At 47.8% G+C, this 26,899-nt stretch overlaps 4 protein-coding genes and 1 non-coding gene across 6 annotated transcripts; all 5 read left to right on the top strand.

The window, feature by feature from the left end:
• Nucleotides 1-58: 58 nt before the first annotated feature.
• def6c (DEF6 guanine nucleotide exchange factor c) lies at nucleotides 59-8,497 on the top strand. 2 transcript variants are annotated; one of them, XM_060038748.1, is made up of 13 exons: nucleotides 59-216; nucleotides 325-644; nucleotides 1,587-1,727; nucleotides 2,743-2,925; nucleotides 3,142-3,372; nucleotides 3,908-4,054; nucleotides 4,660-4,768; nucleotides 5,038-5,252; nucleotides 5,907-6,014; nucleotides 6,223-6,389; nucleotides 6,564-6,834; nucleotides 7,611-7,701; nucleotides 8,071-8,497. In XM_060038748.1, exons 2-13 carry the CDS (start codon nucleotides 549-551, stop codon nucleotides 8,265-8,267), a joined length of 1,956 nt encoding a protein of 651 aa, XP_059894731.1. In that variant the 5' UTR covers nucleotides 59-216; nucleotides 325-548; the 3' UTR covers nucleotides 8,268-8,497. The 2 variants fall into 2 exon arrangements, with proteins under 2 accessions (XP_059894731.1, XP_059894733.1); XM_060038750.1 differs by having other exon boundaries at nucleotides 65-216; nucleotides 510-644.
• LOC132447809 (uncharacterized) lies at nucleotides 1,737-2,736 on the top strand. Its single transcript, XM_060038796.1, has 2 exons — nucleotides 1,737-2,500; nucleotides 2,560-2,736. Exon 1 carries the CDS (start codon nucleotides 1,808-1,810, stop codon nucleotides 2,492-2,494), a length of 687 nt encoding a protein of 228 aa, XP_059894779.1. The 5' UTR covers nucleotides 1,737-1,807; the 3' UTR covers nucleotides 2,495-2,500; nucleotides 2,560-2,736.
• Nucleotides 8,498-8,664: 167 nt separating the features above from the next.
• Nucleotides 8,665-12,479, top strand: mcat (malonyl CoA:ACP acyltransferase (mitochondrial)). The gene is made up of 5 exons (XM_060038780.1): nucleotides 8,665-9,326; nucleotides 9,650-9,737; nucleotides 10,179-10,396; nucleotides 10,923-11,060; nucleotides 11,441-12,479. Exons 1-5 carry the CDS (start codon nucleotides 8,820-8,822, stop codon nucleotides 11,717-11,719), a joined length of 1,230 nt encoding a protein of 409 aa, XP_059894763.1. The 5' UTR covers nucleotides 8,665-8,819; the 3' UTR covers nucleotides 11,720-12,479.
• A 4,043-nt stretch (nucleotides 12,480-16,522) lies between these two features.
• Nucleotides 16,523-26,645, top strand: ttll1 (tubulin tyrosine ligase-like family, member 1). Its single transcript, XM_060038779.1, has 10 exons — nucleotides 16,523-17,095; nucleotides 17,375-17,492; nucleotides 18,107-18,315; nucleotides 18,952-19,132; nucleotides 19,723-19,860; nucleotides 20,860-20,968; nucleotides 21,261-21,404; nucleotides 22,021-22,107; nucleotides 22,911-23,077; nucleotides 25,027-26,645. The coding sequence occupies exons 2-10, from the start codon at nucleotides 17,380-17,382 to the stop codon at nucleotides 25,163-25,165; spliced, it is 1,287 nt and encodes a 428-aa protein (XP_059894762.1). The 5' UTR covers nucleotides 16,523-17,095; nucleotides 17,375-17,379; the 3' UTR covers nucleotides 25,166-26,645.
• On the top strand, nucleotides 24,081-24,165 carry trnay-gua (transfer RNA tyrosine (anticodon GUA)). Its single transcript is given in 2 exon segments — nucleotides 24,081-24,117; nucleotides 24,130-24,165. It is a non-coding gene; the product is annotated as a tRNA-Tyr (tRNA).
• Nucleotides 26,646-26,899: the final 254 nt, after the last annotated feature.

Raw genomic sequence — 26,899 nt, 5'->3', positions numbered from 1 at the left:
TAATGTGCTTTGCGTTTCCCTGTTTGTGTGTCGTGAATAACTAGTCCATGAAGCCAGCTACGCAATCGGCTGCCCTGATTATTCTGATCGATTAGCCTACATGGAGCAGGAATCTCTTCTGTCGTTCACCCGATTTGAACCAATTCGCCTTCTTCACCGAACCTGCTGGAGTTCTTTGTCACATGTTTGATTCTATCTTCACTAACAACCCATCTGGTATGTGAACTATTATACAAATGGATAGCACCCTTTTAACACTTCAGTGAGCAGCTTGTGTTCTACCTTACACCCCTCCCCTGCTCTCCTTCCCTTCCTACAACTCAGATTTACGCAGTGGTAACGCAACAGGCGCAGAAAAGGGTTCCCGAATAACGACTATCAACACACAACCCGCCCTCTACCCCTTCGTTTTGAAGTGTGTCGTACTTCTGGACACTTTCGGAGGACGTGTCCCATCAACCGTCTTTTGTCTCCTGATGGTTCCGTAATGTTCACCTTATTCTCTCCAGCCGAAGCCTAAATTTGGAGCGTCCAGACCTCCCGGGATCATGGACCTCAAGTCGGAGCTCCTGAAGTCTATCTGGCATGCCTTCACATCGCTGGATGTGGAAAAGTGTGGCAAAGTGTCCAAATCGCAGTTAAAGGTAAGTTAAAACCAATGACTTTTCTTTTAATCTGTCAATATAAAATCATTGCGTAAAACGCGTACCTGAGCTGAGGCAGAATGTATACCATTCAGTAGCCCTGGAATATCAGGGGGATGGATTAAGATTAGTGTATTTTACACACTCATAATGACGTAGCGCTGGTATGTTATGCCTGAGTTGTGGTGTTCCGTGAAGCCAGCGGGGGGTCAAAGTCCTCTCTGGCGGCCTGTAACCCAACCTGAGCCCGGCTTGGGTTTGTTTTACTCTTTGATGTAAAAGAACAGAGAATGTTCCCCAGTCAGCGGGGTGGGTAGACGGGGTGTAACCAGTGTGGACTTGTACTGAAATCCTACAGAGGAATCCCACACGTCGAGACACGCTTATTCCCGAAAGGATCCCCTGTGTGTGTGTGTGTGTGTGTGTGTGTGTGAGTGTGTGTGTGTGTGTGTGTGTGTGTGTGTGTGTGTGTGTGTGTGTGTGTGCGTGTGTGTGCGTGCGTGCGTGTGTGTGTGTGTGCGTGTGTGTGTGTGTGTGTGTGTGTGTGTGTGTGTGTGCGTGCGACGGTATGTGTGCCTACGTGTGTGCGTGTGCATACGTGTGTGCGAGTACTTGTTTGCGTGTACGTGTGCGCGCGTGTGTGGGTGCCCAATGCCCCGAACTGTCCAAATAGCGATTTTTTTTTCATAATAAATGATTGACTTATTCCCTTAATAAGTGAAGCCCTTCGGGTCTCTGTGCCAGGTTCTGACACACAACCTACTGAATGTTTTTTTTTTTTTTTCCATGCTTCCGCAGTCTCCATTATCCCAAGTTGTGTCCCACTACCTACTGAATGTATTTGTTTTTTTTCCATGCTTCCGGTCTCCGTATCCCAGGTTGTGTCCCACAACCTAATGAATGTTTTGGTTTGTTTCCATACTTCCGGTCTCTGTATCCCAGGTGCTGTCCCACAACCTGCACACGGTGCTGAACCTCCCCCACGACCCCGTGGCGCTGGAGGAACACTTCAGGGACGACGACGACGGGCCCGTGTCCAAGCAGGGCTACATGCCCTACCTCAACACCTACATCCTGGACAAGGTGCGAGGGGACGGCCTGGGTATCAGCCCCGGGTCTGGGTCTCAGCCCTCAGCCCTCAGCCCTGGGTCTGGGTCTAGGCCATGGGTCTGGGTCTCAGCCCTGAGCTCTGGGTCTCAGGGTCCCAGTCCTGGGTCTCAGTCCTGGGTCTCAGCCCTGGGTCTCAGTCCTGGGTCTCAGCCCTGGGTCTCAGGGTCCCAGTCCTGGGTCTCAGTCCTGGTTCTCTGCCCTCAGCCCTGGGTCTCAGTCCTGGGTCTCAGCCCTTGGTCTCAGCCCTCAGCCCTTGGTCTCAGCCCTCAGCCCTGGGTCTCAGCCCTCAGCACTGGGTCTCAGCCCTCAGCACTGGGTCTCAGCCCTCAGCACTGGGTCTCAGCCCTGGGTCTCAGCCCTTGGTCTCAGCCCTCAGTCCTGGGTCTCAGTCCTGGGTCTCAGGGTCTCAGCCCTCAGTCCTGGGTCTCAGTCCTGGGTCTCAGCCCTTGGTCTCAGCCCTCAGTCCTGGGTCTCAGTCCTGGGTCTCAGTCCTGGGTCTCAGGGTCTCAGCCCTGGGTCTCAGTCCTGGGTCTCAGTCCTGGGTCTCAGTCCTGGGTCTCAGCCCTCATCACTGGGTCTCAGTCCTGGGTCTCAGCCCTCATCACTGGGTCTCAGCCCTCATCACTGGGTCTCAGTCCTGGGTCTCAGTCCTGGGTCTCAGCCCTCAGTCCTGGGTCTCAGCCCTGGGTCTCAGGATCTCAGCCCTGGTCTCTGGGCTGGTTAACGGAGTGAATCTCTGATATCCGGTAATCTTGGGTTTTGTGGGTTGATGTGTTTGTGCTGCAGTTTTTATGATGCATTTCAGAAAAAAAACGTGGGAAAACCAAATATGTCATTAATATATTTTCCATATCTGCATAGTCGTGATTAATAATGGTACTAATGATCAACGGTTGGCTCATTATTGGAAATGTACGAGTTTGATTACCTTGATTCCATGATTTTATAGCAACAAACAGCGATTGAATACCGTTTCTCTGGTGACCAGGTCAAAGAAGGAACATTCGACAAGGAGAAGTTTGACGACGTGTGCTGGATGATGACGAGGAAGAAGAACTACCTGACGCTGCCACAGGGGTCGCTGTTGTCCGAGAACGACAGCTTCAAGCTCTTCTGCCTGTTCAACCTGCTGTCTGAAGACCGCTACCCCCTGCTCATGGTGGCAGAGGAGGTAGGATCTATCACGTGTGAATAGATCATATAAATACTGAGCCTGGGAGATCACATGGACAAATGTTATATAAAGCGGGCGTGCACTCGCACTCTTTGACTAACTTAAAGTGTGCGAGCGTTTCAAACTGTTTATCGTGCATCATAGTATGATTATTACAATATGCACGCTGCTTTTACAATGCGAACGCTAAATGCTACACGCTAACCTGCGCAGGCGGAGTACCTGGTGAAGAAGTTCTCGGTGGCGATGAGCCAGGAGTGGGACAGCCGGCCGCTGGAGGACCTGCTGTCCCAGGATGCATCAGTGCGGGAGGAGGGCCTGTCCGTGTGGCGGTTCCTGGAGCACCTGGGGGCCGGACACATGCTGCGGGTCCCCAGCGGCGAGGCCTTCAGCCTGGCCCTCAACGAGGTCTTCCTGGAGATGTACCACGGCGTGCTGAAGATGGTCAGCTCTCCTTCAGCATTCTAATGTTACGATGCTGGGATGACATGAGGTCATGTGACCAGACGCTTTCATCCACACAGTGATGGGATGAGTACCACCGATGTGCATAGCTGTTGTGACCCTCTTGTCTAGGGCATTAAGGTGGTAACATAAAGCCATCTCAAATAGTAAAGAGTCTTGGGTTCACGCATGAGAAAAAAGGTTTATTGTTACAAAATAATATCAAAAAGCTATACAGGGGGAGCCAGGTGAAAAATAACTAACAGAGCAGACCTAACTTAAACTAAAATAGTCTAATTACAGTTAAAAAAAAGGTGTAAGCCCTGCTCCCTAACTTGACAAACATGAGAAAATGGGGCACCAATCACATCACCTCTACCAGCTGAGCTAATTCTAACATAAACTCCACACCTAACACCTTATGCAGCTCTTGTTTAGTCGTGGCTTAATCATTGGTTCTATGCTCTTGTTGTACTCAGTCTGGCTCTGACCAGCAGCTTTGGATGAGAGGAGAACGTGTGTGTCTCTGCCCCAGGGCTACATGTGGAAGAAAGGCCACATGCGGAGGAACTGGACGGAGCGTTGGTTCGTGCTGAAGCCCTCCTCCATGACCTACTACGTCAGCGAGCAGCTGAAGGACCAGCGAGGAGCGATCCAGCTGGACAAGACGTGTGTGGTGGAGGTGAGTCCCTCAGCTCTCGCTCCCTGCGCCAAGGTTTCAACACTTCAGCAGTGAAGAGTTGGGCCTCAACGGGCGTGGAACCAGCAGCTCTTACTGTGGTCTGTCAGCCTTTACTCCTGCTCTGCTCTACTCGATTCTACTCGGCTTTACTATGCTGTTCTACTCTCACCGTACCTACTCTACTCTGTTATCTACTCTAACTCTGCTGTGTTCTCCTCTCTCCTCTCCTTTCCTCTCCTCCCCTCTCCCCATCGTCTCCTCCCTCCTCCTCTCTCCTCCCCTCTCCACTCCTCCCCTCTCCCCATCGTCTCCTCCCTCCTCCCCTCCTCTCCTCTCCTCCCCTCCTCTCCTCTCCTCCCCTCCTCACCTCTCCTCCCCACCTCACCTCTCCTCCCCTCTTCCCGTCGTCTCCTCTCTCCTCCCCTCCTCCTCTCCTCTCCTCCCCTCCTCCTCTCCTCTCCTCCCCTCCTCTCCTCTCCTCCCCTCCTCTCCTCTCCTCTCCTCCTCTCCCCCTTTCCTCTCCTCTCCTCCTCTCCTCTCCTCCTCTCCTCCCCTCCTCTCCTCTCCTCTCCTCCTCTCCTCTCCTCATCTCCTCCTTTCCCCAGGCCCTCCCAGACCGCGATGGGAAGCGATGTCTTCTCTGTGTGAAGACCCTGAATAAATCCTACGAGATGAGCGCCTCGGACCAGCGGCACAAAGTAGAGTGGATCCAAGGTGGGTCCCACTGGTACTGGTTTACTGTCCCACTAGTACTGGTTTACTGTCCCGCTGATACTGGTTTACTGTCCCACTGTTACTGTTCTACTTTAGACTCTACTGTGTACTGTTTTATTTTTCCACTACTACAGTTTGTTTATATTTGTGTGTTTATGTGCGTGTGTTTTTGTGTGTGCGTGCGTGTGTGTGTGTGTGTGTGTCTGTGTGTGCGTTTGTGTGTGGGGGGGTGCGTGCATGTGTATTTGTGTGTGTGTGTGTGTGTGCAGCCCTGCAGACAGCCCTCCGTCTGCTAGGGGAGGGGAAGTCTTCTCTGCACAAGGAGCTGAAGCTGAAGAGGCGGGTCCAGAGAGAGCGCAGCCAACGGGGACGTAACCTCAGCACCTGCAGCAACAGCAGCAACCTCAGCCAATCAGATGACGGTTACCAGGAGACGGACGAGGATAGGGAGCGACACAACCAACAGATAGACAGCATCATCCAGGTGAGGGAGGGGTCGGGGGCGGGGGGGGCGGGACTTACTGATGGTTTAAATCGTGTACATTTGGATGCCGCCATTTTTGAGTTAACAAGAAGTGTATTAACTGAAGACATAGCGTGTGCGTACATTTAATTTAATAAGAAGTGTGCGAGTACATTTAAGTTGGTAAGAGGTGTGAGAATATATTTAAGTTAATAATTATAATAATGGATTGAATTTATATAGCACTTTTCAAATCAAAGACGCTTTACAGTGAAGGGGGACCTCACTAACCACATCCAGTTAATAAGAAGTGTGAGAGTATATTTAAGTTTATATGAAGTGTCAGAGTATATTTAAGTTCATAAGAAGTTTGAGAGTATATTTTAGCGAGTAAGGAGTGTAAGAAGTGTGAGAGTATATTTAAGTTTAAGAAGTGTGAGAGTATTTTTAAGTTTATAAGAAGTGTGAGAGTATATTTGAGTTTAAGAAGTGTGAGAGTATTTTTAAGTTTATAAGAAGTGTGAGAGTATATTTGAGTTTAAGAAGTGTGAGAGTATTTTTAAGTTTATAAGAAGTGTGAGAGTATATTTAAATTAGTAAGAAGTGTGAGAGTATAATTAAGTGAGTACGAAGTGTTTAATCTGAATTAAAAGTGTTCTCCTTCCTCTTCCTCAGCTGGCACGTGAGCAGGAGAATCGCAGAAGAGATGCGGAGGAGGAGGAGAGGAGCCGGCAGCAGGAGGTGCAGAGGGAGCTGGAGAGACAGCTGAAGGAGGCGCAGATGGTGAGTCGCAGTCGTCTACCTGTACTTATCACTTCCTGTCTCACCTTTACACGTCCTGTCTCACCTGCACAAAAATGCATGTTTACCTGTGTGTGTGTGTGTGTGTGTGTGTGTGTGTGTGTGTGTGTGTGTGCGTGCGTGTGCGTGTGTGTGTGTGTGTGTGCATGTGCGTGTGTGCGTGTGCGCGCGTGTGTGTATGTGTGTGTAGATGAGGGACAGCATGCAGCTGGAGATGGAGCAGAAGGAGCAGGAGGCGCAGCAGCAGAGGAGGAGGATCGAGGAGCTGGAGGAGACGCAGCGGAGGCTGGAGGCCGCGCTGCAGGAGGAGATCCAGGCCGACCGCGAGGAGGAGGGGGCCAGGGAGGAGCTTCAGAGGTACACACACAGAGACACGCACACGCAACTAGTAGTTTGATGCTGAGTAGAATAAAAGGCCCTTCCCAGGAGCAGAATTTAGATCTCACACCCGCTCCTCCTCCTTCCCTTCCTCCTCCCTCTCCTCCTCCTCCTCTTCCCCATCCTCCTCCTCCCCCTCCTCCTCTTCCTCAGGTTCCTGGAGGCAGAAGAGGAGAAGTCCCGCCAGTGCCAGCTCCTTGAGGAGCAGCAGCGAGCCCAACGGGGTCTCCCGCCCGCGGAGGAGGGGCCAGGAGGCGGGGGGGAGGACGAGGAGGAGGTGAAGGACGAGGAGGAGAGGGAGGAGGAGGAGGTGGTGGTGGAGGAGAGGGAGGAGGAGCCTAGCCCCTCCTCCGCCCTGGACTGTGCCGCCCAGGAGCTCCAAGACCTGAGGGAGTCGCGCCAGAGGAGCCGCAAGCACCTGGAGGTAAAGGGTTCGAGTCCCGGCTCATCGTGGGTGATAGCGCCGTGGGGCCCTTGAGCAAGACATCAACCCGATGACAGCAACCACGGTCACCACGGTTACCGTTACATTGATCAGGAGCTGTGATGTAATGTGGATCGCTTAAAGCAGAAAGCTGCGTTAGTTCTGCAGAGCGCTCATAACAATCTACTACCGCCCCAACATACAAACCACGTTTAGAGAAAGAGAAGTGGGTTACGCCCTCAGAGGCGAACTCAATTGGGAACAACCGACCTGTAATACAGTGATGAAAAGCAGGTGCACATCTGTCAGTGGCGTGAAGTTATGGAACGCATTACCAGAGAAACTAAAACAAAAATATGTACAGACAATATGAAAAGACATTGAGCAGCATCACTATGGGAATGTTGATAATGGTGATGATGATGAACATCGTTATTCTCATTATGGAGGTTAATGTATTGACCCTTTTGGGTATATGTAGGCGTGTATGTATATATATATATATATGTAGGTAAGTGTATGCATGTATATGCAAACACACCGTTTGTATGACATTTGTTTGTTAGTTTAAAAAATGTGAGAAGGGGGAGCTTAATAAAAGCTGAAGCTTCGGATCCTACCCTTTGGAACGACCAATAAATGCATTCATTCATTCATTCATTCTAACTCCCTCTCTCCCTCATCCTCTCTCTCTCTCTCTCTCTCTCTCTCTCTCTCTCTCTCTCTCTCTCTCTCTCTCTCTCTCTCTTTCCCTCTCTCTTTCCCTCTCCCTCCAGGAGGTCCAGGAGAAGTTGAGGAATGCGAGCCAACACGTCCGCCACTGGAACGTGCAGCTCAACCGGCTCATGACTCCCATCACCCCTGGAGGTAACCTCTGACCTCTGTCCTCTGGGTCTCCTCTCTGGGGTGAACCCATCGGTTGAGACACAATACGATGGACTCCTTCACCCCCAGACGGGGAAGGAGGAAGACACAGCCTTCTAAGTCCTTCTAATTAATAAAGAACATTAATAAGAACAAAATATAAAGTATTTTACCTACCTTTTAAATACGATTATGCAAAATATCTGCCTCAGTGAGTGAGAGCCGGTCAGTGACCAGCAGGTCGCTGGAGTCTTGTTGCTCACCAGCAGGGAGGCAGCGGACTCACCAACGCGTCTACACGTTTAGAACAAGGCTCGATACTCCTCCCTGGACAAAATCAAACTCACTATCACTGACGTTTTCTATCTTCAGATCGGACCGAACATCGCAAGACAACAAAGCAGAACATGTGTCCCAAGAAGGAGGGCGCGCTGGCCAGCACAGAGTTCATCTCCAAGTACAAGAGCAGGGCCGGCAGTCCGCCCCCAGAGCCCCAGGGATTGGACAAACACACGGACACAGTCAGCAAATCAGAGGGCTCGGATGACACTGCTAAGGGTCAAAGCTGAGAGGATGGAGGATGATTAAATTATAAATACAGAAAAACCCACAGAAATGATCAACGCATTACATGTTTATTTAATTAAGAACATGGAATAAATAGAGCAATAAGCATAATAAAACGAAACGGTAAAAATGTGATTCATTATATTTATATGTTTGTGAGACTTTTCCTACTGGACATGCAGTGTTAATTTCATTCAGAGAACATTTGAAGTAATAAACTACATTGAAAAATGTTGTACATTCAAGTTTCTGGCTTGTTATTAACAATAATTATGCCTGATTAGCTTATAAATTATTAGTAATAGTAAAGATCCTCAGTTTCCTCTGTGCTCCCCATGACCTGCAGGGGGCACTGAACGTCAACCACGGCTTCTGCTTTAAGCCTTTAGGGTCATGAACCCGGAAAGAAAATACTCCTTCAAAACAATATGGCGGCCCCCATATTCCCCTCACGCCGGACGGTTGTTTGTGTTTTTCTCTGATTATATGAACCGGATGTCCACTTCTGAAAATTCACTTCGTTGTTACGGATTAAGACTAAATTAACTCAGAACATGAGGATACTGTGGTCCAGAAGTAGGAGCGGGGCGCTCTTTACGAGACAGTGGTCGTCTAGACCCGGGTCCGAGGACGGGTCACAGACGGGGTCTAGACCCGGCTCCCAGAAGGGATCTAGACGCAGGTCGCAGGACGGGTCTAGACACGGGTCCGAGGAGGGGTCTAGACCTGGGTCACAGGACGGGTCTGGCCCGCCGACCCTCAATCCCCCAGAGGAGACGGGGTTGGCCCGGGAGCGCAGACCCAGCAAGACCCCCGGGGAGAGCTCGGTGTTCCTGTTCCCCGGACAGGGGAGCCAGTTCGTGGGGATGGGTCGAGGCCTCCTGAAGTACCCCAAGGTGAAAGAGATGTTCTCGGCCGCGGAGCAGATCCTGGGCTACGACCTGCTGTCCCTCTGCCTGCGGGGCCCAGAGGAACAGCTGATGCGGACCGTCCACTGTCAGCCCGCCGTGTTCGTGACGTCACTGGCTGCCGTGGAGCGGCTCAACCACGAGAACCCCAAGGTACCGGAGCCGGTTCACCAGACCCAATGTATGCACCCGGTTCCCCCCAGACCCACTGTGCGGACCCGGTCCAACAGACCCGTTAATACGGACCTGGGCCATATAAATAATATAATATGGTTACATATATCCGCTGCGCGTCGGGCCAAACAACGCCCCTTAACAGTGGTATAATGAGCACATACCACAGCCTGTCGTGATCTATTGCTTAAATATATGGTCATCAACCAGGTTGATGGTGACCCCAACCAGGTTAATGTTGACCTCTACCAGGTTAAAGTTGACCTCACCCGTTCTTCTCCTCGTTCCCGTCGTTTCTGAAGGCTGTGGAGACGTGTGTCGCGGCTGCCGGGTTCAGCGTCGGAGAGTTCGCCGCCCTTGTCTTCTCTGGAGCGATGGACTTCGCCCAAGGTTAGTGAGGAACCAACATGGGGAGGAAAGATTAGAGAGGGAAAATTAGAGTGTAAAGGTTAGAGAGGGAAGGTGATACCAAGAGTGAAGATGAGCGAGATGGTGGCAGTGAGAGTTGTAGATGAAGAGAGAAAGAAGGGGAGAATGGGGGAGAGGGTGGGATGGAGGGGAAGGTAAAGGGAGTGGTAGAGAGAGAAGGAGGCAATAGAGGTGAAGATCTAGGGAGTAAAGAGGGGTTAGATGGAGAGAGAGGGGGAAGATGGAGAGAGGGGGGGGAGATAGTGATAGAGGGGAAGGAAGATCTAGGGCGTGGTAGAGAGGGGGGAGATGGAGCCGGAAGAGGAGACACAGTGAGGGACAGCCTTCAGGGCAGCAGAGCAGTGATACCAGCTCTCTAGAGGACCGGGTAGCCGGCTCACAGTGGCGGTGTCTCCCCCCCAGCGCTGTACGTGGTGAAGGTGCGGGCGGAGGCCATGCAGGCGGCGTCGGAGCGCGCGGCGGGGGGCATGCTGTCTGTGCTGGGCCGCCCCCAGGCCCAGTACCGCCAGGCCTGCCTCCAGGCCCAGGAGCACTGCCGGGGCCTCGGGCTGGACCGGCCCGTCTGCAACGTGGCCACTTTCCTGTTCCCCGACGGCCGGGTCATCGCCGGCCACAAGCAGGTAGGGGGCGCCAGATTGGTTTCTGCTGCGCCACCCACATATGAACCCCCTATGAGTGTAGCTACAATTGAATCTCGGGTAGTAACGCTCGTTCAGAATATATCAAAAACAAAGAAACCAAACACAAGCACCTCAATATCAGCTCATGGAGACACATTGAACGTATGATTTTATTAGCAGGGGCTACAGAGCAGTGAACTCAATAGTCTGAATCAGAACTGTAATAATCGTGGTACATCACTGCTTACTTTTCCTTCATGTTTACTCAAGTTATTCGTTGAGGGATAAGAAGTGGAAAAGAATTAAACATGAGTGAACATTGTCCACTTACTACAATGGATGTGATATTTACCCATAAACCCCAAGATTGATGGGTTCTGTGCCCAGTTCCCCTGGGGTAGACAGTAGACACTATGGACCAGACTTAACAACACAGGCTAACATTAATCCTATTTGCCATCATGTCAGAGACGGGTTGAGGTGACCTCCTGAGGACCGTTTCCGTCACCGTGTGTTTCCCTCCCAGGCGCTGGACTTCCTGCAGCAGAACTCCCGGCGGCTCCACTTCGCCCGCTGCAGCCCGCTGCCGGTGGGCGGGGCCTTCCACACACCGCTCATGGAGTCAGCCTGCGAGCCGCTCAGAGACGTGCTCCGGCAGGTGGAGGTATGGCGCCCCCTGTTGCTCACTTCAGTCCATTAAAGACCTTTCCCAGACCTCCAAAAATACTTGTTCAAACACATTTATTTTATCAAGTTCTAAAGGGATTTATTTATTACCAGCTTATTCTATTTTTTAAATTCGATTCTACTTTAGCATATCCTTGGCTAACAACCTATCATATATATTAACATGCATAACATAGCATATATTAGCATGCATAACCTAGCATTCATTAGCATATATAACATAGCATATATCAGCATACATAACCTAGCATATATTAGCATATATAACATAGCATATATCAGCATACATAACCTAGCATATACTAGCATAGCATACATTAACATCACCTACACTACCCTCACCCCCCACCCCTCCAGGTGCGGCGGCCTGAGATCAACGTGTACTCCAACGTGGACGGGAAGCGCTACATGCACGCGGGGCACGTGCGGCGGCAGCTGGCCCTGCAGCTGGTGTCGCCCGTCAAGTGGGAGCAGACGCTGCACGAGGTGTACGAGCGCACGCAGGGCCGGGGCTTCCCCCACACCTACGAAGTGGGGCCCGGCCGGCAGCTGGGCGCCGCGCTGCAGAGGTGCAACCTGAAGGCGTACCGCTCGTACACCCACGTGGACGTGGTCGCCGCCGACAACGAGGAGTGAGAGCAGGGGTGTGTGTGTGTGTGTGTGTGTGTGTGTGTGTGTGTGTGTGTGTGTGTGTGTGTGTGTGTGTGTGTGTGTGTGTGTGTGTGCCTCATTGCCCCTTGGAGCTACTCAATTCTAGCTGAGGGCGTATGTGTTGTTGTGTGTGTGACTAAATTAAATATCCGTTTTTTTTATCAATGAAATAGTCAGGTTTTTTTTCTTAAAACTTTATTTGTGAATAAGCAATTTCCGAAGGAGAAAGTCCAGCTTCCTTTGGTAATGAGCAAGGCTACACATCAGTCGCAAATAACAAAAAAATCCATCTCTCATCATGGCCAAAAAAGAGGTTCCATACAAAAAGGCTGCAGACCAGCCACAGTCATGAACATAAACCAACATTAACCCCAAATAGACCAGCTTTATCAGAGCAGTGGCCGCGCTACAAGTTGCTGGACATCTTGATGACCGCCAGCTGCATCGCCCCCGCCTCCTCACACTCAGAATGCATCAAATTCTAAAACCGTGGTTCCCAACCTTTGATGGCCCCAGAATGTTTGCGAACCCCTCCCCTCCCCCCTTCTTACATGTTGATGCATCATTCCCCGCCCCCTACAACATTGTTTTAAACCAATCATCAATCACCTGAAATATCGCTGATCCAGTGAAATACCACAATAAGTGATTACAAGTCACTCGCTACATAACGCTCGCTACAAATCATCAGGCACTCTTTGTATGCAAGACTTTTTATGACACCTTTCACCCCGTTAAAATGATTTTTCCTCATAAAAAATGAATATAACATATCTATGGCTTGAGTATAAATGTGGCCTGTTTGACCATCAGGGGGGACCCTAAATGGTCTCCCAACCCGCAGGTTGAGAACCTGATCTAAACTGATCAAACCGTTGGATTCTAATGTCCACCTATCATAAGTTGGATGGGTATAATCAGTGCAATATTACAAACAGAGCTCTTTAAGAAACCTGATGCATCAATCTGTATTCATGTTTATGCCAATATTAATATTTCTATGTTCTTATCATGACCCCCTGAGTTTGGCTTTAATGCTGTGGTGTCATTCACATGCGTCAACATTCAATTAGTATTAAAAATACAAAATAAAATAAGCAAAAGCAAACGGCCAAAGGAAGGGACAGTTAATAATGATAATGAATAATAAGGATTAAAATGACTTGTTTATCTGCACACAGATGAAGAGCAGTTAAAGAGCCCTGAGGCTCCGCCCACTAGCCTTCCCACTCTACCCATAATGCAGTGCAAAAAGGCTCCCCGTGGCAACCAGCGCCACTGTCAGCAGGAAACGGTTGATCCAGCCAACGTTTGCCTGGGGAGAGAAGAGGACAAGTCAGGGTCCGCAGGCTCAGTCCACTACCATGGAGTCAGCTCAGGCTCCACCTCAAGGGTCTTAAGCTGAGTTTGTTTGTGTTGATCATGTCATCAAGTAGCAGGCAGATGCCTCATCCTCAAAGTAGAACGCTGACATCGGGGTTTGAACCCACAATCTATCATTGGGGAAATCCAACCCCCCAAATCACTCGATCGCAATAGATTGGATTTTTTTTTGGCAGGATAGTGGAGAGTGATCTATAAATTAACCCTAACTTAACCCTAACTGAACTCTAACTTAACTTTTCCTTGCGCTTGCACGCATAAGGAGTTCATTTGGGAACATAAGGGAGTAGTGAGGTCCCTATCAGTTAGGTTAAGTAACTAATAGTATAGCTTTGTGATGAACCATCAGAGGGGGGTCGTACCCAGGCTGGCAGGGCCTCCGCTCTGAAGGGCCCCAGGGTTGGGGTGACAGAGGTGAGCCAGGCCTTCAGGGTGGTGTAGAGCGCCCCCTGCACCCCACACAGCTGCTTCTGGATGTCCCTGGGGGAGGAGATAGGACAGGTTTAAACCCCGCTCTCCATTGGTTCCTTGCCCCTCCCCGCATGACCAAGTGCTATGCTCCTGTTCACCTGTAGAGGGCGCTGGTCAGGGTCGGTCTCAGGATGCGGAGCGGAGATTGTAGTCCGTTACCGGGACGACCGAGTGCCCGGTTCCCGTGCAGTTGGTCTCCGATGAGTGCTAACTGGCGGCCGATGACCTGGGCGGCCTGGTCGTTGTTTCTGTGGAGTAAACACCAGAATGTTACTTAAAGCTGCACTGTGCATGTCTCCCGTTTGCCGCCTCTGATAGCTGCTGTAGGAAAGTGACATACTGCAGGTTTAAGCTAGTCGATAGGTTTAATTTGTTTGCACAGGTGACAAAGGAACTCAAAGCAATTATCAAGCCTTCATCGGAAGACTCATGACCGCACAGCAGCCGCAGCCTACAGCCACATTCATTTGGTAATGCTTGTTATTATCCTCATTGCTTAAGAACCAGTTTTTCCACAGACGGGGTGAGAACCCGGGGCAGTACCTGAACTTGACTTGGATCATGGCGGAGGCAATGTTCATCTCTACGTTCATCTCAACAGGTCCAGCCTGGAACACGAGGGTCTGATCAGCCCGGTTCTCCCGGTCTGTTGGACACAATTTGGACGACAGAAAACATGTTTACCACCTGTGTGTGCGTGTGGGTTACACCTTGTCTCAGCAGCAGTGTAGGACCGCAGTGTGTGTTTGTGTGCGTTTGTTTGTGTTTCTGTGTGTGGGTTACAGCTTGTCTCAGCAGCAGTGAGTACAGCAGTTTGTGTGCGTTTGTTTGTGTTTCGGTGACACTTTATAATTAGGTGCCATAATAAATAGCAAACTAGTCATTAACTAACCATTTCTTAATATTTGTTAATTGTTACTAAAATATCTATTTGGCACAAGTTAATAGTTTTTTTTCACTGACCACAGAGTGTCGCTGGTTAGGGTTAGGGTTAGGGCCGTGTGTTAGGGTTAGGGTCGTGTGTTAGGGTTAGGGTCGTGTGTTAGGGTTAGAGTTAGGGTCGTGTGTTAGAGTTAGGGTTGTGTATAGGGTTTGGCTAGGGTTATGCAAACAACTAATATTTAATTAATGATGAAAAACGATTTACTTGTGCCAAATAGATAATTTAGTAACAATTAACAAATATTAACAAAGGGTTAGGTAATGATTAGTTTGCTATTTATTATGGCACCTTATTATAAAATGTTACCTTTGATCTGTGTGTGGGTTACACCTTGTCTCAGCAGCAGTGAGTACAGCTGTGTGTGTGTGTGTGTGTGTGTGTGTGTGTGTGTGTGTGTGTGTGTGTGTGTGTGTGTGTGTGTGTGTGTGTGTGTGTGTGTGTGTGTGTGTTTTGTGTGTGCGTGACTCTGTGTTATGTCCATTGTCTCTTATGAACTGTGTAAATACAGCACAGTCACGTGAGCAGACAGACCGTAGGTGTGTTGCCTTGGAGATCCTCCAGGTTGATAAACCCTCAGACAGCCCCACTAACCTCTCCTGTTACCGTCTCCATTAAAAACAGGTTACAATTAGATTGACTGTTTTAGTTTACATTACTGTTCAGTCATAACTATAGCTAAACATTTGAAAGAGTTTCAATATTTTGCGAATAACAATAGGCTTTTTCTTTTGTTTATATTATGATTTTTATTATCAGGAAATATTTTGAGTAAATATAGTGCTATGTTTCGTTTCCTGGACTGTAAAAGCATCAGACTGAATCCTGTTGTAAACTGTCTCTCTGGTAAACACGGCCAGGCGGGAGGGCCAGTCCCGATTCAAATATTTAATTTCCATAACTCAAATGACCCAAACTGCTTTGCTTTCCCCGTCAACTGAAATATTTAATCAGCGAATGCTTCAAAAAAAGTTAAAACGCAATACCCTTACAAAGGACTTAAGCCCTGAGAAACAATTTAATTATGTCGAAAAATATATTTAACCTATATATAAATATTTTCTGTCCCAATGTGTTGTATGTTTTTATCTGAACGTTTTGTGTTCCTATTTGAACGACTGCACAATGCCCGAGTTTGGTTTGACTCCTAACTCTATAACAGTGAGAGTGAAAGCCAGTTTGTTGTTGACGTGAGGGGTTGTTTTCATAACAAAGCATGAAGTAATCTCAGATCAGAAGGTCGGCTGAAGATCAGACACTTTAGTTATGTCGTAGTCAACGTTATGATGGTTTACATTATAATATTCAGTAGTATTATCACTGCATAATAAGATAAGATACGATAAGATATACTTTATTAATCTCAGCAGAGATATTTAGGACACTAATCAACACTAATCTTGATTAGTGTTGAATATGTTCCAGATATCAGCGATGAGCGCATCGACCATCAGCACAAAGGAACAGGTGCACAATAGAAATTGGTAACAATAAAACGTACCTTATTTGTAGATTAAAGTAGACGCCGCCCTGTAGAAAACATATAAACATTATTAACGTAATAGCCTACTTTAAAGAATGAACCATAAATATGAATTATTTCGAAGATTGCGGTGGACTACTCACAGCAGCGTCCTTTAATCTCGTCGCTTTCAGGTAACTATCAGAATCACCGTGGCCCCTCCTCTGAGTGCAGGTCTATCGAGCGGCCACCAGGCGCTGGAAACACAACGGAGCCGACCACCAGAGGGTGCTGGAAACAACATAGACACGGAGACCGACCGCCTGGGGCACTGGAAACACCATGAGATCGACAACCAAGGTGTGCTGGAAACACCATAGCCAAGGAGACCAACCACCAGGGGGCACTGGAAACACCCCAGCGACGAAGACGCTGCACAACACAAAACTCATATACCTGTGCATTTGTAACAACAAAGGATACTCAACATGACTATCTTGCATCTTGGGGATAGGTGTGAGGTGTGTGTAACAACTTATTTGTATTACCGTGTTGCACAAAACATGGATATCGGGGAGTTGGACCAAAGTGGCCCCTGGTAGTGAGCAGAGGCTCAGCATCCCGCATGACGTCACTGCGTCTCCGGTTGCTAGGCTATCTAACCGGAAGATATACAGCCTCCCTGTCGACCTCTTTTTGGGCATTCAGCAGTATTTATATATTTTAATCTGTCAGGTGTGCATCTAAAGACGCACACTCTCACAGAACATACCGGAACCATCTTATGGTATGCGAGCTTTCGAGTTGTATTGCAAATAATAATCGGTGTGTTTCCATGGGGCGTTTCATCATCCACCGGGGTGTGATCGATACCATGATCAGCCGGCATGTAGCCTCACTGATCGCCGTCGACATCATGGACTCGTGTGCTACTGTTGGAGACGCCGGAACGACGTTTGTGGATGTTGCTTAATGTAAACTGAACGTCATCACCGGATGATATCCGTCCAGCTCGAGCTCCAGGATAAACGGGGTGGACCCCCTTCCAGCTGACCGCCACACCGCCCGGCCCATGCTGACAACCGGCGGGTCTTAACATTAACAGGTAATAATATTTACCTTTTATGGCTTATAATGAACTGTCTCTGCAGTTTGATGCCCCCTTCTCAACTGTCTACCTGCCAGTCTTTAATCTGTGTGTGTGTGTGTGTGTGTGTGTGTGTGTGTGTGTGTGTGTGTGTGTGTGTGTGTGTGTGTGTGTGTGTGTGTGTGTGTGTGTGTGTGTGTGTGTGTGTGTGTGTGTTCGGTGTGTGTTCATGTGTGACACGTAACTTCCTGTGTGTGTGTGTGTGTGTCCCATAACCCCCCCCCCCCCATCCCATAGGGACCATGGCGGGGAGGGTGAAGTGGGTGACGGACATCGAGAAGTCGGTGCTCATCAACAACTTTGAGAAGAGGGGATGGCTGCCGGTCACCGACACCGACGACTGGAACTTCTACTGGTGAGTTCTCCCATCACCAGTAAGACGGGGATCAGAGTGTGTAGTATTTACTCTGTACTGTGTACTATGTGCCATGTAGTGTGTAGTATCTATTGTGTACTGTGTACAATGTACTGTGTACTATGTATGTAGTACTGTGTACTATGTATGTACTATGTTTGTAATATGTAGATACTATGTACTGTATACTATGTACTTTGTACTACTTATGTAGTGTGTAGTATGTGTGTACTGTGTACTTATGTAAGATGTATATACTATGTGCTGTAAACCTTGTACTATGTGCTGTGTATGTGAGATATGAAGGTTACATTGCTTAAAAACAGTAGATTAGTGTTGAGTTAGAGTGATCATCAAGGCTGGAACAGATATCAAAACAGCCTCAGGATTTCTGAGGTCTTCCAGAGGTAGAGAGGCAGGACTAAGAGGTCTCTCCTAAGTTACGGTTGTAACTTCCCTCTGGTCTCTCTCTGGTCCCCCCTCCTAATGGCTGAATCTTCTCTCTTGTCCCACTCTATTCTCTCTGGTCCCCCCCTTTCATAATGGCTGTATCTTCTCTCTGTCCCCCCCCCCTCTCCTAATGGTTGTGTCTTCTCTCTGGCCCCTGGTCTCAGGATGAGCATCCAGACCATCCGGACGGTGTTCAGCGTGGACACGGGCTACCGCCTGTCGGATGACCAGATGGTCAACCACTTCCCCAACCACTACGAGCTGACCCGCAAGGACCTGATGATCAAGAACATCAAGCGCTACCGCAAGGAGCTGGAGAAGGAGAGCAGCCCGCTGGCCGAGAAGGACGAGGGCGGGAAGTACATCCACCTAGGTAGGAGTGCTGTCGGTATTTAGAGCATAGTTGCTGAACCTGAAAGGCTATCAGTGCTTTCGATGCTAGCTATGTTTTCATGCCAGCTAAATGTTCATGCTAACTGGGCATGCATACTAGCTGCACTTTCTCGCAGTGTATATGGGACGGAGGGGAGGAAGTCCTGGGTATCCTCCAGGGTGGGTCTAATTTCAGTAGAAGGTGAGAGCCACCTTAGCTTAGCGGTCAGAGCGTTCGCCTTCCAAACCTTGGTGCTGATTGAATCTCTTTCTGCCCAACGGGGGGCGTCAGAGAACCAGATAGGGCAGAGGGTCTCATCCTATTACACTGATGTTTTATTAATGGTCTTTCTTACAACCAGGGAGCTGGACTCTTCTCCAGCCACTGGAAACAGGCTATAAGCGATTATTAAGATGCGTTCTGCTCATTAATGGGTTGTCCGAAAATACAGCAATGTAAAATATTTAGAAAAGATATCTTAACAAAATTACTTAATTAACATCGATTAACATCGGCGATCATAATTATCTTCCATTGAACTCAGAAACCAGCAGAAGCTCAGAGAAGGTTCTCTAACCTCGAGTCTCCTCCTCATTTCCTCATCTCCTCATCTCCTTGTCTCCTTGTCACCTCCAGACTTCGTCCCTGTGACCTTCATGCTGCCTGCGGACTACAACCTGTTTGTGGAGGAGTTCCGGAAGAGCCCGTCCACCACGTGGATCATGAAGCCGTGCGGGAAGGCCCAGGGAAAGGGCATCTTCCTCATCAACAAACTGTCCCAGATCAAGAAGTGGTCCAGGGACAGCCGTACCTCAACGTGAGTACTCCTCCTCCTCCTACATCGTCGTCGTCATCACCATAATCGACATTGTCATTATCATCATCATCATCATCATCATCATCATCATCATCATCATCCTCATTATCCAGCCTGTATAACTAACATCTTGACACACACACACACACACACACACACACACACACACACACACACACACACACACACACACACACACACACACACACACACACACACACACACACACACACACACACACACCTCCCTCTAGAGGCGATGCTTTGCATAGATTTACATAGAGGAGGGTGTGACCGGTTTTCTGTTTAGCTATTATGCTTTGTCTTGAAACTCTTCATGGTCTCACCATTTGGCTGCAGTCCAATCCTGGGTTTTTACTAACTGCTAAAAAAACAATCATGTTTTATCACACTGCATTGTCACATTACACACTACATAATTTGGAAAATAGAGTGAAAGTAACTTCAGTTTTATAAGTATTTTATCTTAACTTGTTTCTTAACTGAACGAAAGTCAGCTTTTGTAAAATTTTTGCTTTGGTTGTCCATTGGAATCCTTTTAATCGCTAGTGTTTGGACTTTTGGCTTCAGGTTTATGGCGGCCTCTAGTGGCAAGGAGGCCTACGTCATCTCGCTGTACATCGACAACCCGCTGCTCATCGGGGGAAAGAAGTTCGACCTGCGGCTCTACGTCCTGGTGACCACCTACCGGCCGCTCAAGTGCTACATGTAGGCTATTAAACCAGCTAGTTAAGGGAAAAGAAATACAGCTAGTAAAGGCTATACATCAAACCATTAAAGGGTTTGTACATTATTGCATCGGCAGATTTTCCGTTCGGCGATACTCAATGCTATTTTGAGAGAACTCAAAGAGTTGCAGTCATGTCAAACCCTTAATTGACGTAAATCTACTGTATCCTAGGCTCATGCGAAACACTGGCAGTTTGAAACAGAACTGTGCTGACAAATAATTTCATGATTAATTACTAAACAATTAATAAAACCCTATTGGACCTGTACACTAAACGCTACTCTGCTCCGATACTTCTGAAATGGTGGCGGTCCTTGCGATGTGACGTAACGATGCACAGCCCCATACGTCACATGTTCTTTCCTAGCTGGTACCATGCAGTGGAAAAGCGGATTATGCTCAGAACTATCACCAGGCTAAGGACGTTGGCTGTTAGCTATGGTGTGAACTCCAAACTCCACCTTAGTCAAACATACAGCGAGTCATGTTTACCTTAATAAAGTCAAACAATGTGAGACGGATGTTGGCGGTGGAAGGGAGTGTTCTGATCATGATAATGTTATCGTCTTGTAGGCCTCTGCTCTATGTTACTTAAGAGCAGGCACAGCATGTGGTGCAGCTATGAGTACTTATAGTAAAGTATATGTAGTCGCCTAGGCCTTTATCTCGACCAGGCCTTGATATCTAGGTAATATAAGAGTGATACTCATTAAATGGTAAACTTCACTCACTTGGTAAAAACGTATTCGAAGTGGGGAATTATTTCTCAAATTTTCTATATTTTGTAATGGCTCACAACTTTCCATTTAGGTTTTAGGATCATAATCATTCAAAGAGTAGTATTAATTAGTGAATAAATCAGTGTAGTCATCGATTGATTGTGTCTGATCTTCTTTGAGTTCTCCTGAATGATAATAGTGTTAGAGAGAACCACAGGACACGTGGTTCTCGTATAATAGACATTGTGTGTGTTTCAGGTACAAGCTGGGGTTCTGCCGCTTCTGCACGGTGAAGTACACACCCAGTACCAGTGAGCTGGACAACATGTTCATCCACCTCACCAACGTGGCCATCCAGAAGCACGGGGTGAGCCCTCCTCATCAGAAGGATTCATAACTGTATAATAATATATATATTTAATAACTGCAAATTCTAAGACTCGACCGACACATATATTCACAAACCACGGGCTGCGGTGACGGGCGTGCACGGGCCGCGGTGACGGGCGTGCACGGTGCCGCGGTGACGGGCGTGCACGGTGCCGCAGTGACGGGCGTGCACGGTGCTGAGGTGACGGGCGTGCACGGTGCCGAATTGAGGGGCGTGCACGGTGCCACGGTGATGGGCGCGGTAATGAGCGTGCACGTAACGGTTGCAGGATGACTACAACCACGTGCACGGGGGGAAGTGGACGGTGGACAACCTGCGGCTGTACCTGGAAAGCACCCGGGGGATGGAGGTGACCGGGAGGCTGTTCGACCAGATCCACTGGATCGTGGTGCAGTCCCTCAAGGCCGTCGCGGTGAGTGTGTGTGTGTGTGTGTGTGTGTGTGTGTGTGTGTGTGTGTGTGTGTGTGTGGGTGTGTGTGTGTGTGTGTGTGTGGGGGTGTGTGTGTGTGTGTGTGTGTGACTTCCTTCATGTGTTGTATGTTTACTGTTATGCATTACAACAGATAAGGATTTAAAGGCTGAAATATTCAGAAAACTTGATTGATAAATGTTCTGAAACAGATGAGTTCCTCTTTGTGTTGATGACTCACTCCTTCCTGTTCAACCTCCACTTCCCTTACTGAGATCTGTGAGGCCTGTTGGTGGGGAGGTTTGTACATGTAATGATGTACTAAAGTTATACATATATAGATAGATACGTAATGTACTAAACGTATGCCCTGTTTAGCCCTTTGAGACCGTAACGGGATTGATGGCTAAATAAATACAACTGACTTGAAAGGACTTGACCCGGTCCTCTGGGGTTGAATTACTCTTCTTAATGTAGTTATTCGTAAGTTTATGTTTTCTCTCTCTCTCTCTCTCTCTCTCTCTCTCTCTCTCTCTCTCTCTCTCTCTCTCTCTCTCTCTCTCTCTCTCTCTCTCTCTCTCTCTCTCTCTCTCTCTCTCTCTCTCTCTCCCCTCCATAGCCGGTGATGAACAATGACAAGCACTGCTTCGAGTGCTACGGCTATGACATCATCATTGATGACAAGCTGAAGCCCTGGCTTATAGAGGTAAGACACACACACAGGTATGCATAGACAGACAGGCATGGGCCTGTTGTCTTAGTCTTGTCTGTAGATCTCATTTGTGTATGTTTATGCAGTTATAGAAAATAAAAACTTAATTACAATAGAATTTCAGTGCTTTATTGTATTGTCCTTTTAAAAGAAAACGAAACAGCCACACATGAAACATTAAAACATGAAATGACTTAAGTAGGTTGTGAGGAACATAAAGTGGGTGTGCTCGGAGAGTATTCCAGTCCCAGCCAGCTGCAGGTCAAACCTTTACCTTTAACTCTACATCACATCATCATCACACTAAGATCGCCACGCATAATGGGTTTGTGTTCCCATTAACTCACGGTCCACTTCCTGCCCAACAACACCCTGGCGGCACCAATGAGCTCACAGCTTGTTGGGTTCATGTAAGAAAGTGCCAGCCTGTACACATCATTTAATATGGGGTCATTTAGCAGAAGCTTTCTGTCAGCGCAGCATTGAATCAGATACAAGTCATTCACTGTCAGGCCATGTCAGGGCCGGTTCCTGAAGGATGCCCACAGGGAGGCTGTGGACATTGGGAATGACCTTTGATTGAAGAACCTTTGATCAGATCCGTTGTTGATGTTGTCATCATGTAAGTTAGAGCATCTGCTCAGTGAGGGTTGGTCGTGCCAGATTCACCGTCAAGCTTCTTGAAGCGTGTTCAGAAGACCTGCTGTGTGTGTGTGTGTGTGTGTGTGTGTGTGTGTGTGTGTGTGTGTGTGTGTGTGTGTGTGTGTGTGTGTGTGTGTGTGTGTGTGTGTGTTTAGGTTAACGCCTCCCCCTCGCTGACCTCCAGCACGGCCAACGACCGCATCCTGAAGTACAACCTGATCAATGACACGCTCAACATCGTGGCGCCCAGCGGGGACATCACTGGGGACTGTCGCTGGAGCCGCACCCCGCCCCGAGAGGCCCTGGGGAACTACCAATTACTGTGAGTACTACTGCTTTAACTACACAGAGCCCTACCAAGTACTGCTGCTTTAACTACACATTAGTAACCACCAAGTACTGCTGCTTTAACTACACTGAGCACCACCAAGTACTGCTGCTTTAACTACACTGAGCACTACCAAGTACTGCTGCTTTAACTACACATAGTAACCACCAAGTACTGCTGCTTTAACTATACATAGTAACCACCCAGTACTGCTGCTTTAACTACACTGAGCACTACCAAGTACTGCTGCTTTAACTACACATAGTAACCACCAAGTACTGCTGCTTTAACTACACATAGTAACTAACAAGTACTGCTGCTTTAACTACACATAGTAACCACCAAGTACTGCTGCTTTAACTACACATAATAACTACCAAGTACTACTGCTTTAACTACACAGAGCACTACCATGTACTGCCGCGTTAAATACACAGATAACCACCAAGTACTGTTGCTTTAACTACACAGAGCCCTACCATGTACTGCCGCTTTAAATACACAGAGCACCACCATGTACTGCTGCTTTAACTATACTGAGCACTCTCAAGTACTGCTGCTTTAACTACACTGAGCACCCTTCCGCTCTGATTGTGATAGGTGCCCTTTTGTGTAGTACTGTGAAAAATCTGCTTTAATTCCTGAGGGTAGTACCAAATACTGTGTGAGTACAGTACTATCATGTGAATGTGACTACTGCCTTCTGAGGACTGCTGGTTTATTCCTGGACACCCGGCTGCCTGTGAGTTCATCCTCTATGTCTCATCTCTGTGGCTAGAGGAACTCTTGACCATTACAAGTTCTGCTGTTTTTGGTGGCTACTCCAATGCCTTGACCTCCTACTTCTCTTCCTGAGTGTAACACTAGCTGCTCCGCCATAGTCAGAGAGGGAACTACTCTGTGTACACGAGGCCTGAAGATAGGAATGCTGAGTGAGGCAACCGCCGTGTGGTAACAGGGTGACCTCATTGATGGTGACCTCCACCACGATGGGAGCCCTTCGATAGCTCAGTTGGTAGAGCGGAGGACTGTAGATTTAAACTGACATCCTTAGGTCGCTGGTTCAATTCCGGCTCGAAGGAGGCTAGCTTTTTGTTTTATCCAGTAGCTTTTGGAAAAAGTCAGGAATAGTAAGTAACTGCGCTCTGACTTTGAAATTCATCATCGAAGGATATTCATATTGAAGGGGCTTCCTCTTGATTTGATAATGCAAGCTGTCGAGTGTTATTCAAATAATATGCTCCACAGTTTTTCTGTTTAAAGACACTATCTGAGTGAGACTTGTGAGGAATGTTGCCTATAGCAGTTGTCATTGGCTCAAAGTATGCTTTATTTTGCAACAGTCGTTGCCTTAGCGACAGACCCCAAACATTACTGTTTACCACCCGAATGTTAATTCATCTTTCTCTAACCACCCAAAGCCTTAAGCTATGTAAGAACTATACTAAGAAAGTTATCCAGGAGAGCCGAATCTATCTTCTATAAATACAGAGGTTACTGTTCATCCAGGCTAGCTTTACTATGAAGTTCATCCTGTTTCTTTAATAAACCTAAAGTGCTCTTTCTCTACTTAAATGAGTACATTTAAGTACACTCCAGTTTGTTGCTATACCGCCTGAGTTATCGACTCTGTTGGAATGTGGCGGATAAGGATAACAGCCTCCCTCATGGGAACACCCAGTGAGCAGGGGGCTGATGTGTTGTCTGAGCTGAGAGAGCACCCAGTATATTGGTTTTCTGTTTTAGAGTTTTGTGGCTAAGACATTAGATCCAGGTTTAAGCTGGCCTCCTGCTGTGCAGTGAGGGCCTCATCCTCCACCTCGACCTCCACCCCAGGCTGCTCTGTAGGGGGTCCCAGGAACCGCATCTGATCTAAATGATGGAAAGGTTTAAAGGTCTCATGGAGGTCTAACCTACGTTGACTCCTCCCCCTCGCCTCCCAGGTACGACGAGGAGCAGGCGCTGAGCGAGAACGCCGACCGCGAGCTGCGGAGCCGCTCGGGTCAGTCGCTGGGGTCAAAGGGCGCCAAGGGGGCGGGGTCTGGGGCCGGGCAGCGACCCACCGCCGCGACCTGGAAGTGAGGTCGGACGACGCCTAGAAGGACTTCCTGTGAACGTTACGGTGGTCCAGGATGGCTCCAGGCCAGGGGAAATGAAACCACAGAAAAAGAGTCAAGCTTGACAATTGTTTTATACCCTTCTTTGTTTCGTGGAGCTTTCCTAAACTTTATTGACAGCTGCCCAGGAGACACACACAAGGAGTCGCGACCCCCCCCTCGACCCCATGCTACAGCATGCCATGAAGGACCCATCAGCGCTGGGACGGAGTGTCCAATAGGGGGGGGGGAGGGGGCTGGGACGGGCCATCCAATAGGAGGAGGGCTTGGATTGTATCTGATCCGATCCCAGGTACTGCTTGAAGTTGGCGGACGAGGAAGAAGCAGGAGGGCAGAACGTCGTCCAAGGAGAGATTGCGGCCGGTTAATCTATGCATGACTAATGATTAGGACTGGAGGCTAACTGTGCCCAACCAAATGTGATGGACAGAGGCTATGGTGATCATAGCAGTACCTTCTACAGACTGCGGAAGTTTCAGTGAGAGTATTATGGTACATTGCTGAATTAACGAGGCCATAGAACAGAAATTAATTATCTTTTTATATGGTATTATAAAAATACAGTATGGATTTTATGAGGCTGCTTTTTTCTCTTAAGATTGACTAAATGTTATTTTCCAGTTTCCATCATGTTCAGTGGATGCAGGACATGCAATCATTTCATTCCATTCAGCTGATCCTAGATCTGTTTGCGTTGTGTAAACTCAGCTTCTATATCTCATGCTATGCTTTGGAATCTCAAACATCCATGAAGTCACCTCAGCTGGCCGGTTTCTGTTCACAGCAGGAATTCAGAAATGTTATTATGTTCAGACCTTATCTTCAGAGAATGTGAACCCTTATTTAATGTTATGTTCATTTATTTTTTAATATCATTAACATTTCTAAAAAATAATTGATCGAGAATTGAAAAGTTTCACTAACATTGCATATAATTATTCAATGAGTAGAATGTTAACATGATTAGTAATTAAACCATGCCTAATTAGTTTGTTTTTTTGGATTAAAAACAGAAGAGAGAGAACTTTATTTGTGTGTGTGGTAACCACGGAAATTACAGCCGGGGTAACCTTGACATTTCTGAACCCGCCTCCAAATTTGGTTACCATGGAGATAGCCTGTATGTGGGTAAAATAATCTCATTCAAGTTCATGTTTATGTGCAGTTCTGGCCTTCAAGTATTGATTCTCCGCGTGTAGGCTCTGTCCAGAGGTGGGGTTTGACTTCAGACAGGATTAAGCATTTAAAATGTTTATAAAATAGTACACCTTGACCTATTTCATCACATAGACGACTACACACACACACACACACACACACACACACACACACACACACACACACACACACACACACACACACACACACACACACACACACACACACACACACACACACACACACACACACACACACACACACACACACACACACACACACACCACTTTTTGACGCTTGGGTTGGAGTGAAAGAACTGAATGTCCAGAGAAGACATTGCTTTTAAAATGTCAGGCTTGCTATTTTCCTCCTTTGATACTATTTACCATTATTAAAGGCTGTTACATAGTATTTTTAATGAGCAGTAGTCACTGTTTAGCATTTAAATTATGTATTCCTTTAAAACATTACTATTGGTGCTGTCCTTTTTGAACACATATTGTTCAGTTTAAAACATAGAACTATACAAATGAAGATATTA

This window comes from Gadus macrocephalus, chromosome 19 (genome assembly GCF_031168955.1).
Source record: "Gadus macrocephalus chromosome 19, ASM3116895v1".
NCBI classification, from domain to species: Eukaryota; Metazoa; Chordata; class Actinopteri; order Gadiformes; family Gadidae; genus Gadus; species Gadus macrocephalus.
The sequence above is the reverse complement of the archived record's forward strand: the minus strand, read 5'-3'. Positions and strand labels throughout refer to the sequence as shown.

Bases quoted from the DNA above. Each gene is read 5' to 3' on its own strand.
- LOC132447809 (XM_060038796.1), top strand. From the start codon at position 1,808: ATGGGTCTGGGTCTCAGCCCTGAGCTCTGGGTCTCAGGGTCCCAGTCC.
- mcat (XM_060038780.1), top strand. From the start codon at position 8,820: ATGAGGATACTGTGGTCCAGAAGTAGGAGCGGGGCGCTCTTTACGAGA. The intron at 9,738-10,178 runs GTTAGTGAGGAA...TCTCCCCCCCAG, and splicing joins AGCGATGGACTTCGCCCAAG to CGCTGTACGTGGTGAAGGTG. The intron at 11,061-11,440 runs GTATGGCGCCCC...CCACCCCTCCAG, and splicing joins ACGTGCTCCGGCAGGTGGAG to GTGCGGCGGCCTGAGATCAA.
- def6c (XM_060038748.1), top strand. From the start codon at position 549: ATGGACCTCAAGTCGGAGCTCCTGAAGTCTATCTGGCATGCCTTCACA. The intron at 6,390-6,563 runs GTACACACACAG...CCTCTTCCTCAG, and splicing joins GCCAGGGAGGAGCTTCAGAG to GTTCCTGGAGGCAGAAGAGG. The intron at 7,702-8,070 runs GTAACCTCTGAC...TTCTATCTTCAG, and splicing joins GACTCCCATCACCCCTGGAG to ATCGGACCGAACATCGCAAG.
- ttll1 (XM_060038779.1), top strand. From the start codon at position 17,380: ATGGCGGGGAGGGTGAAGTGGGTGACGGACATCGAGAAGTCGGTGCTC. The intron at 19,133-19,722 runs GTGAGTACTCCT...TTTTGGCTTCAG, and splicing joins AGGGACAGCCGTACCTCAAC to GTTTATGGCGGCCTCTAGTG. The intron at 22,108-22,910 runs GTAAGACACACA...GTGTGTGTTTAG, and splicing joins TGAAGCCCTGGCTTATAGAG to GTTAACGCCTCCCCCTCGCT.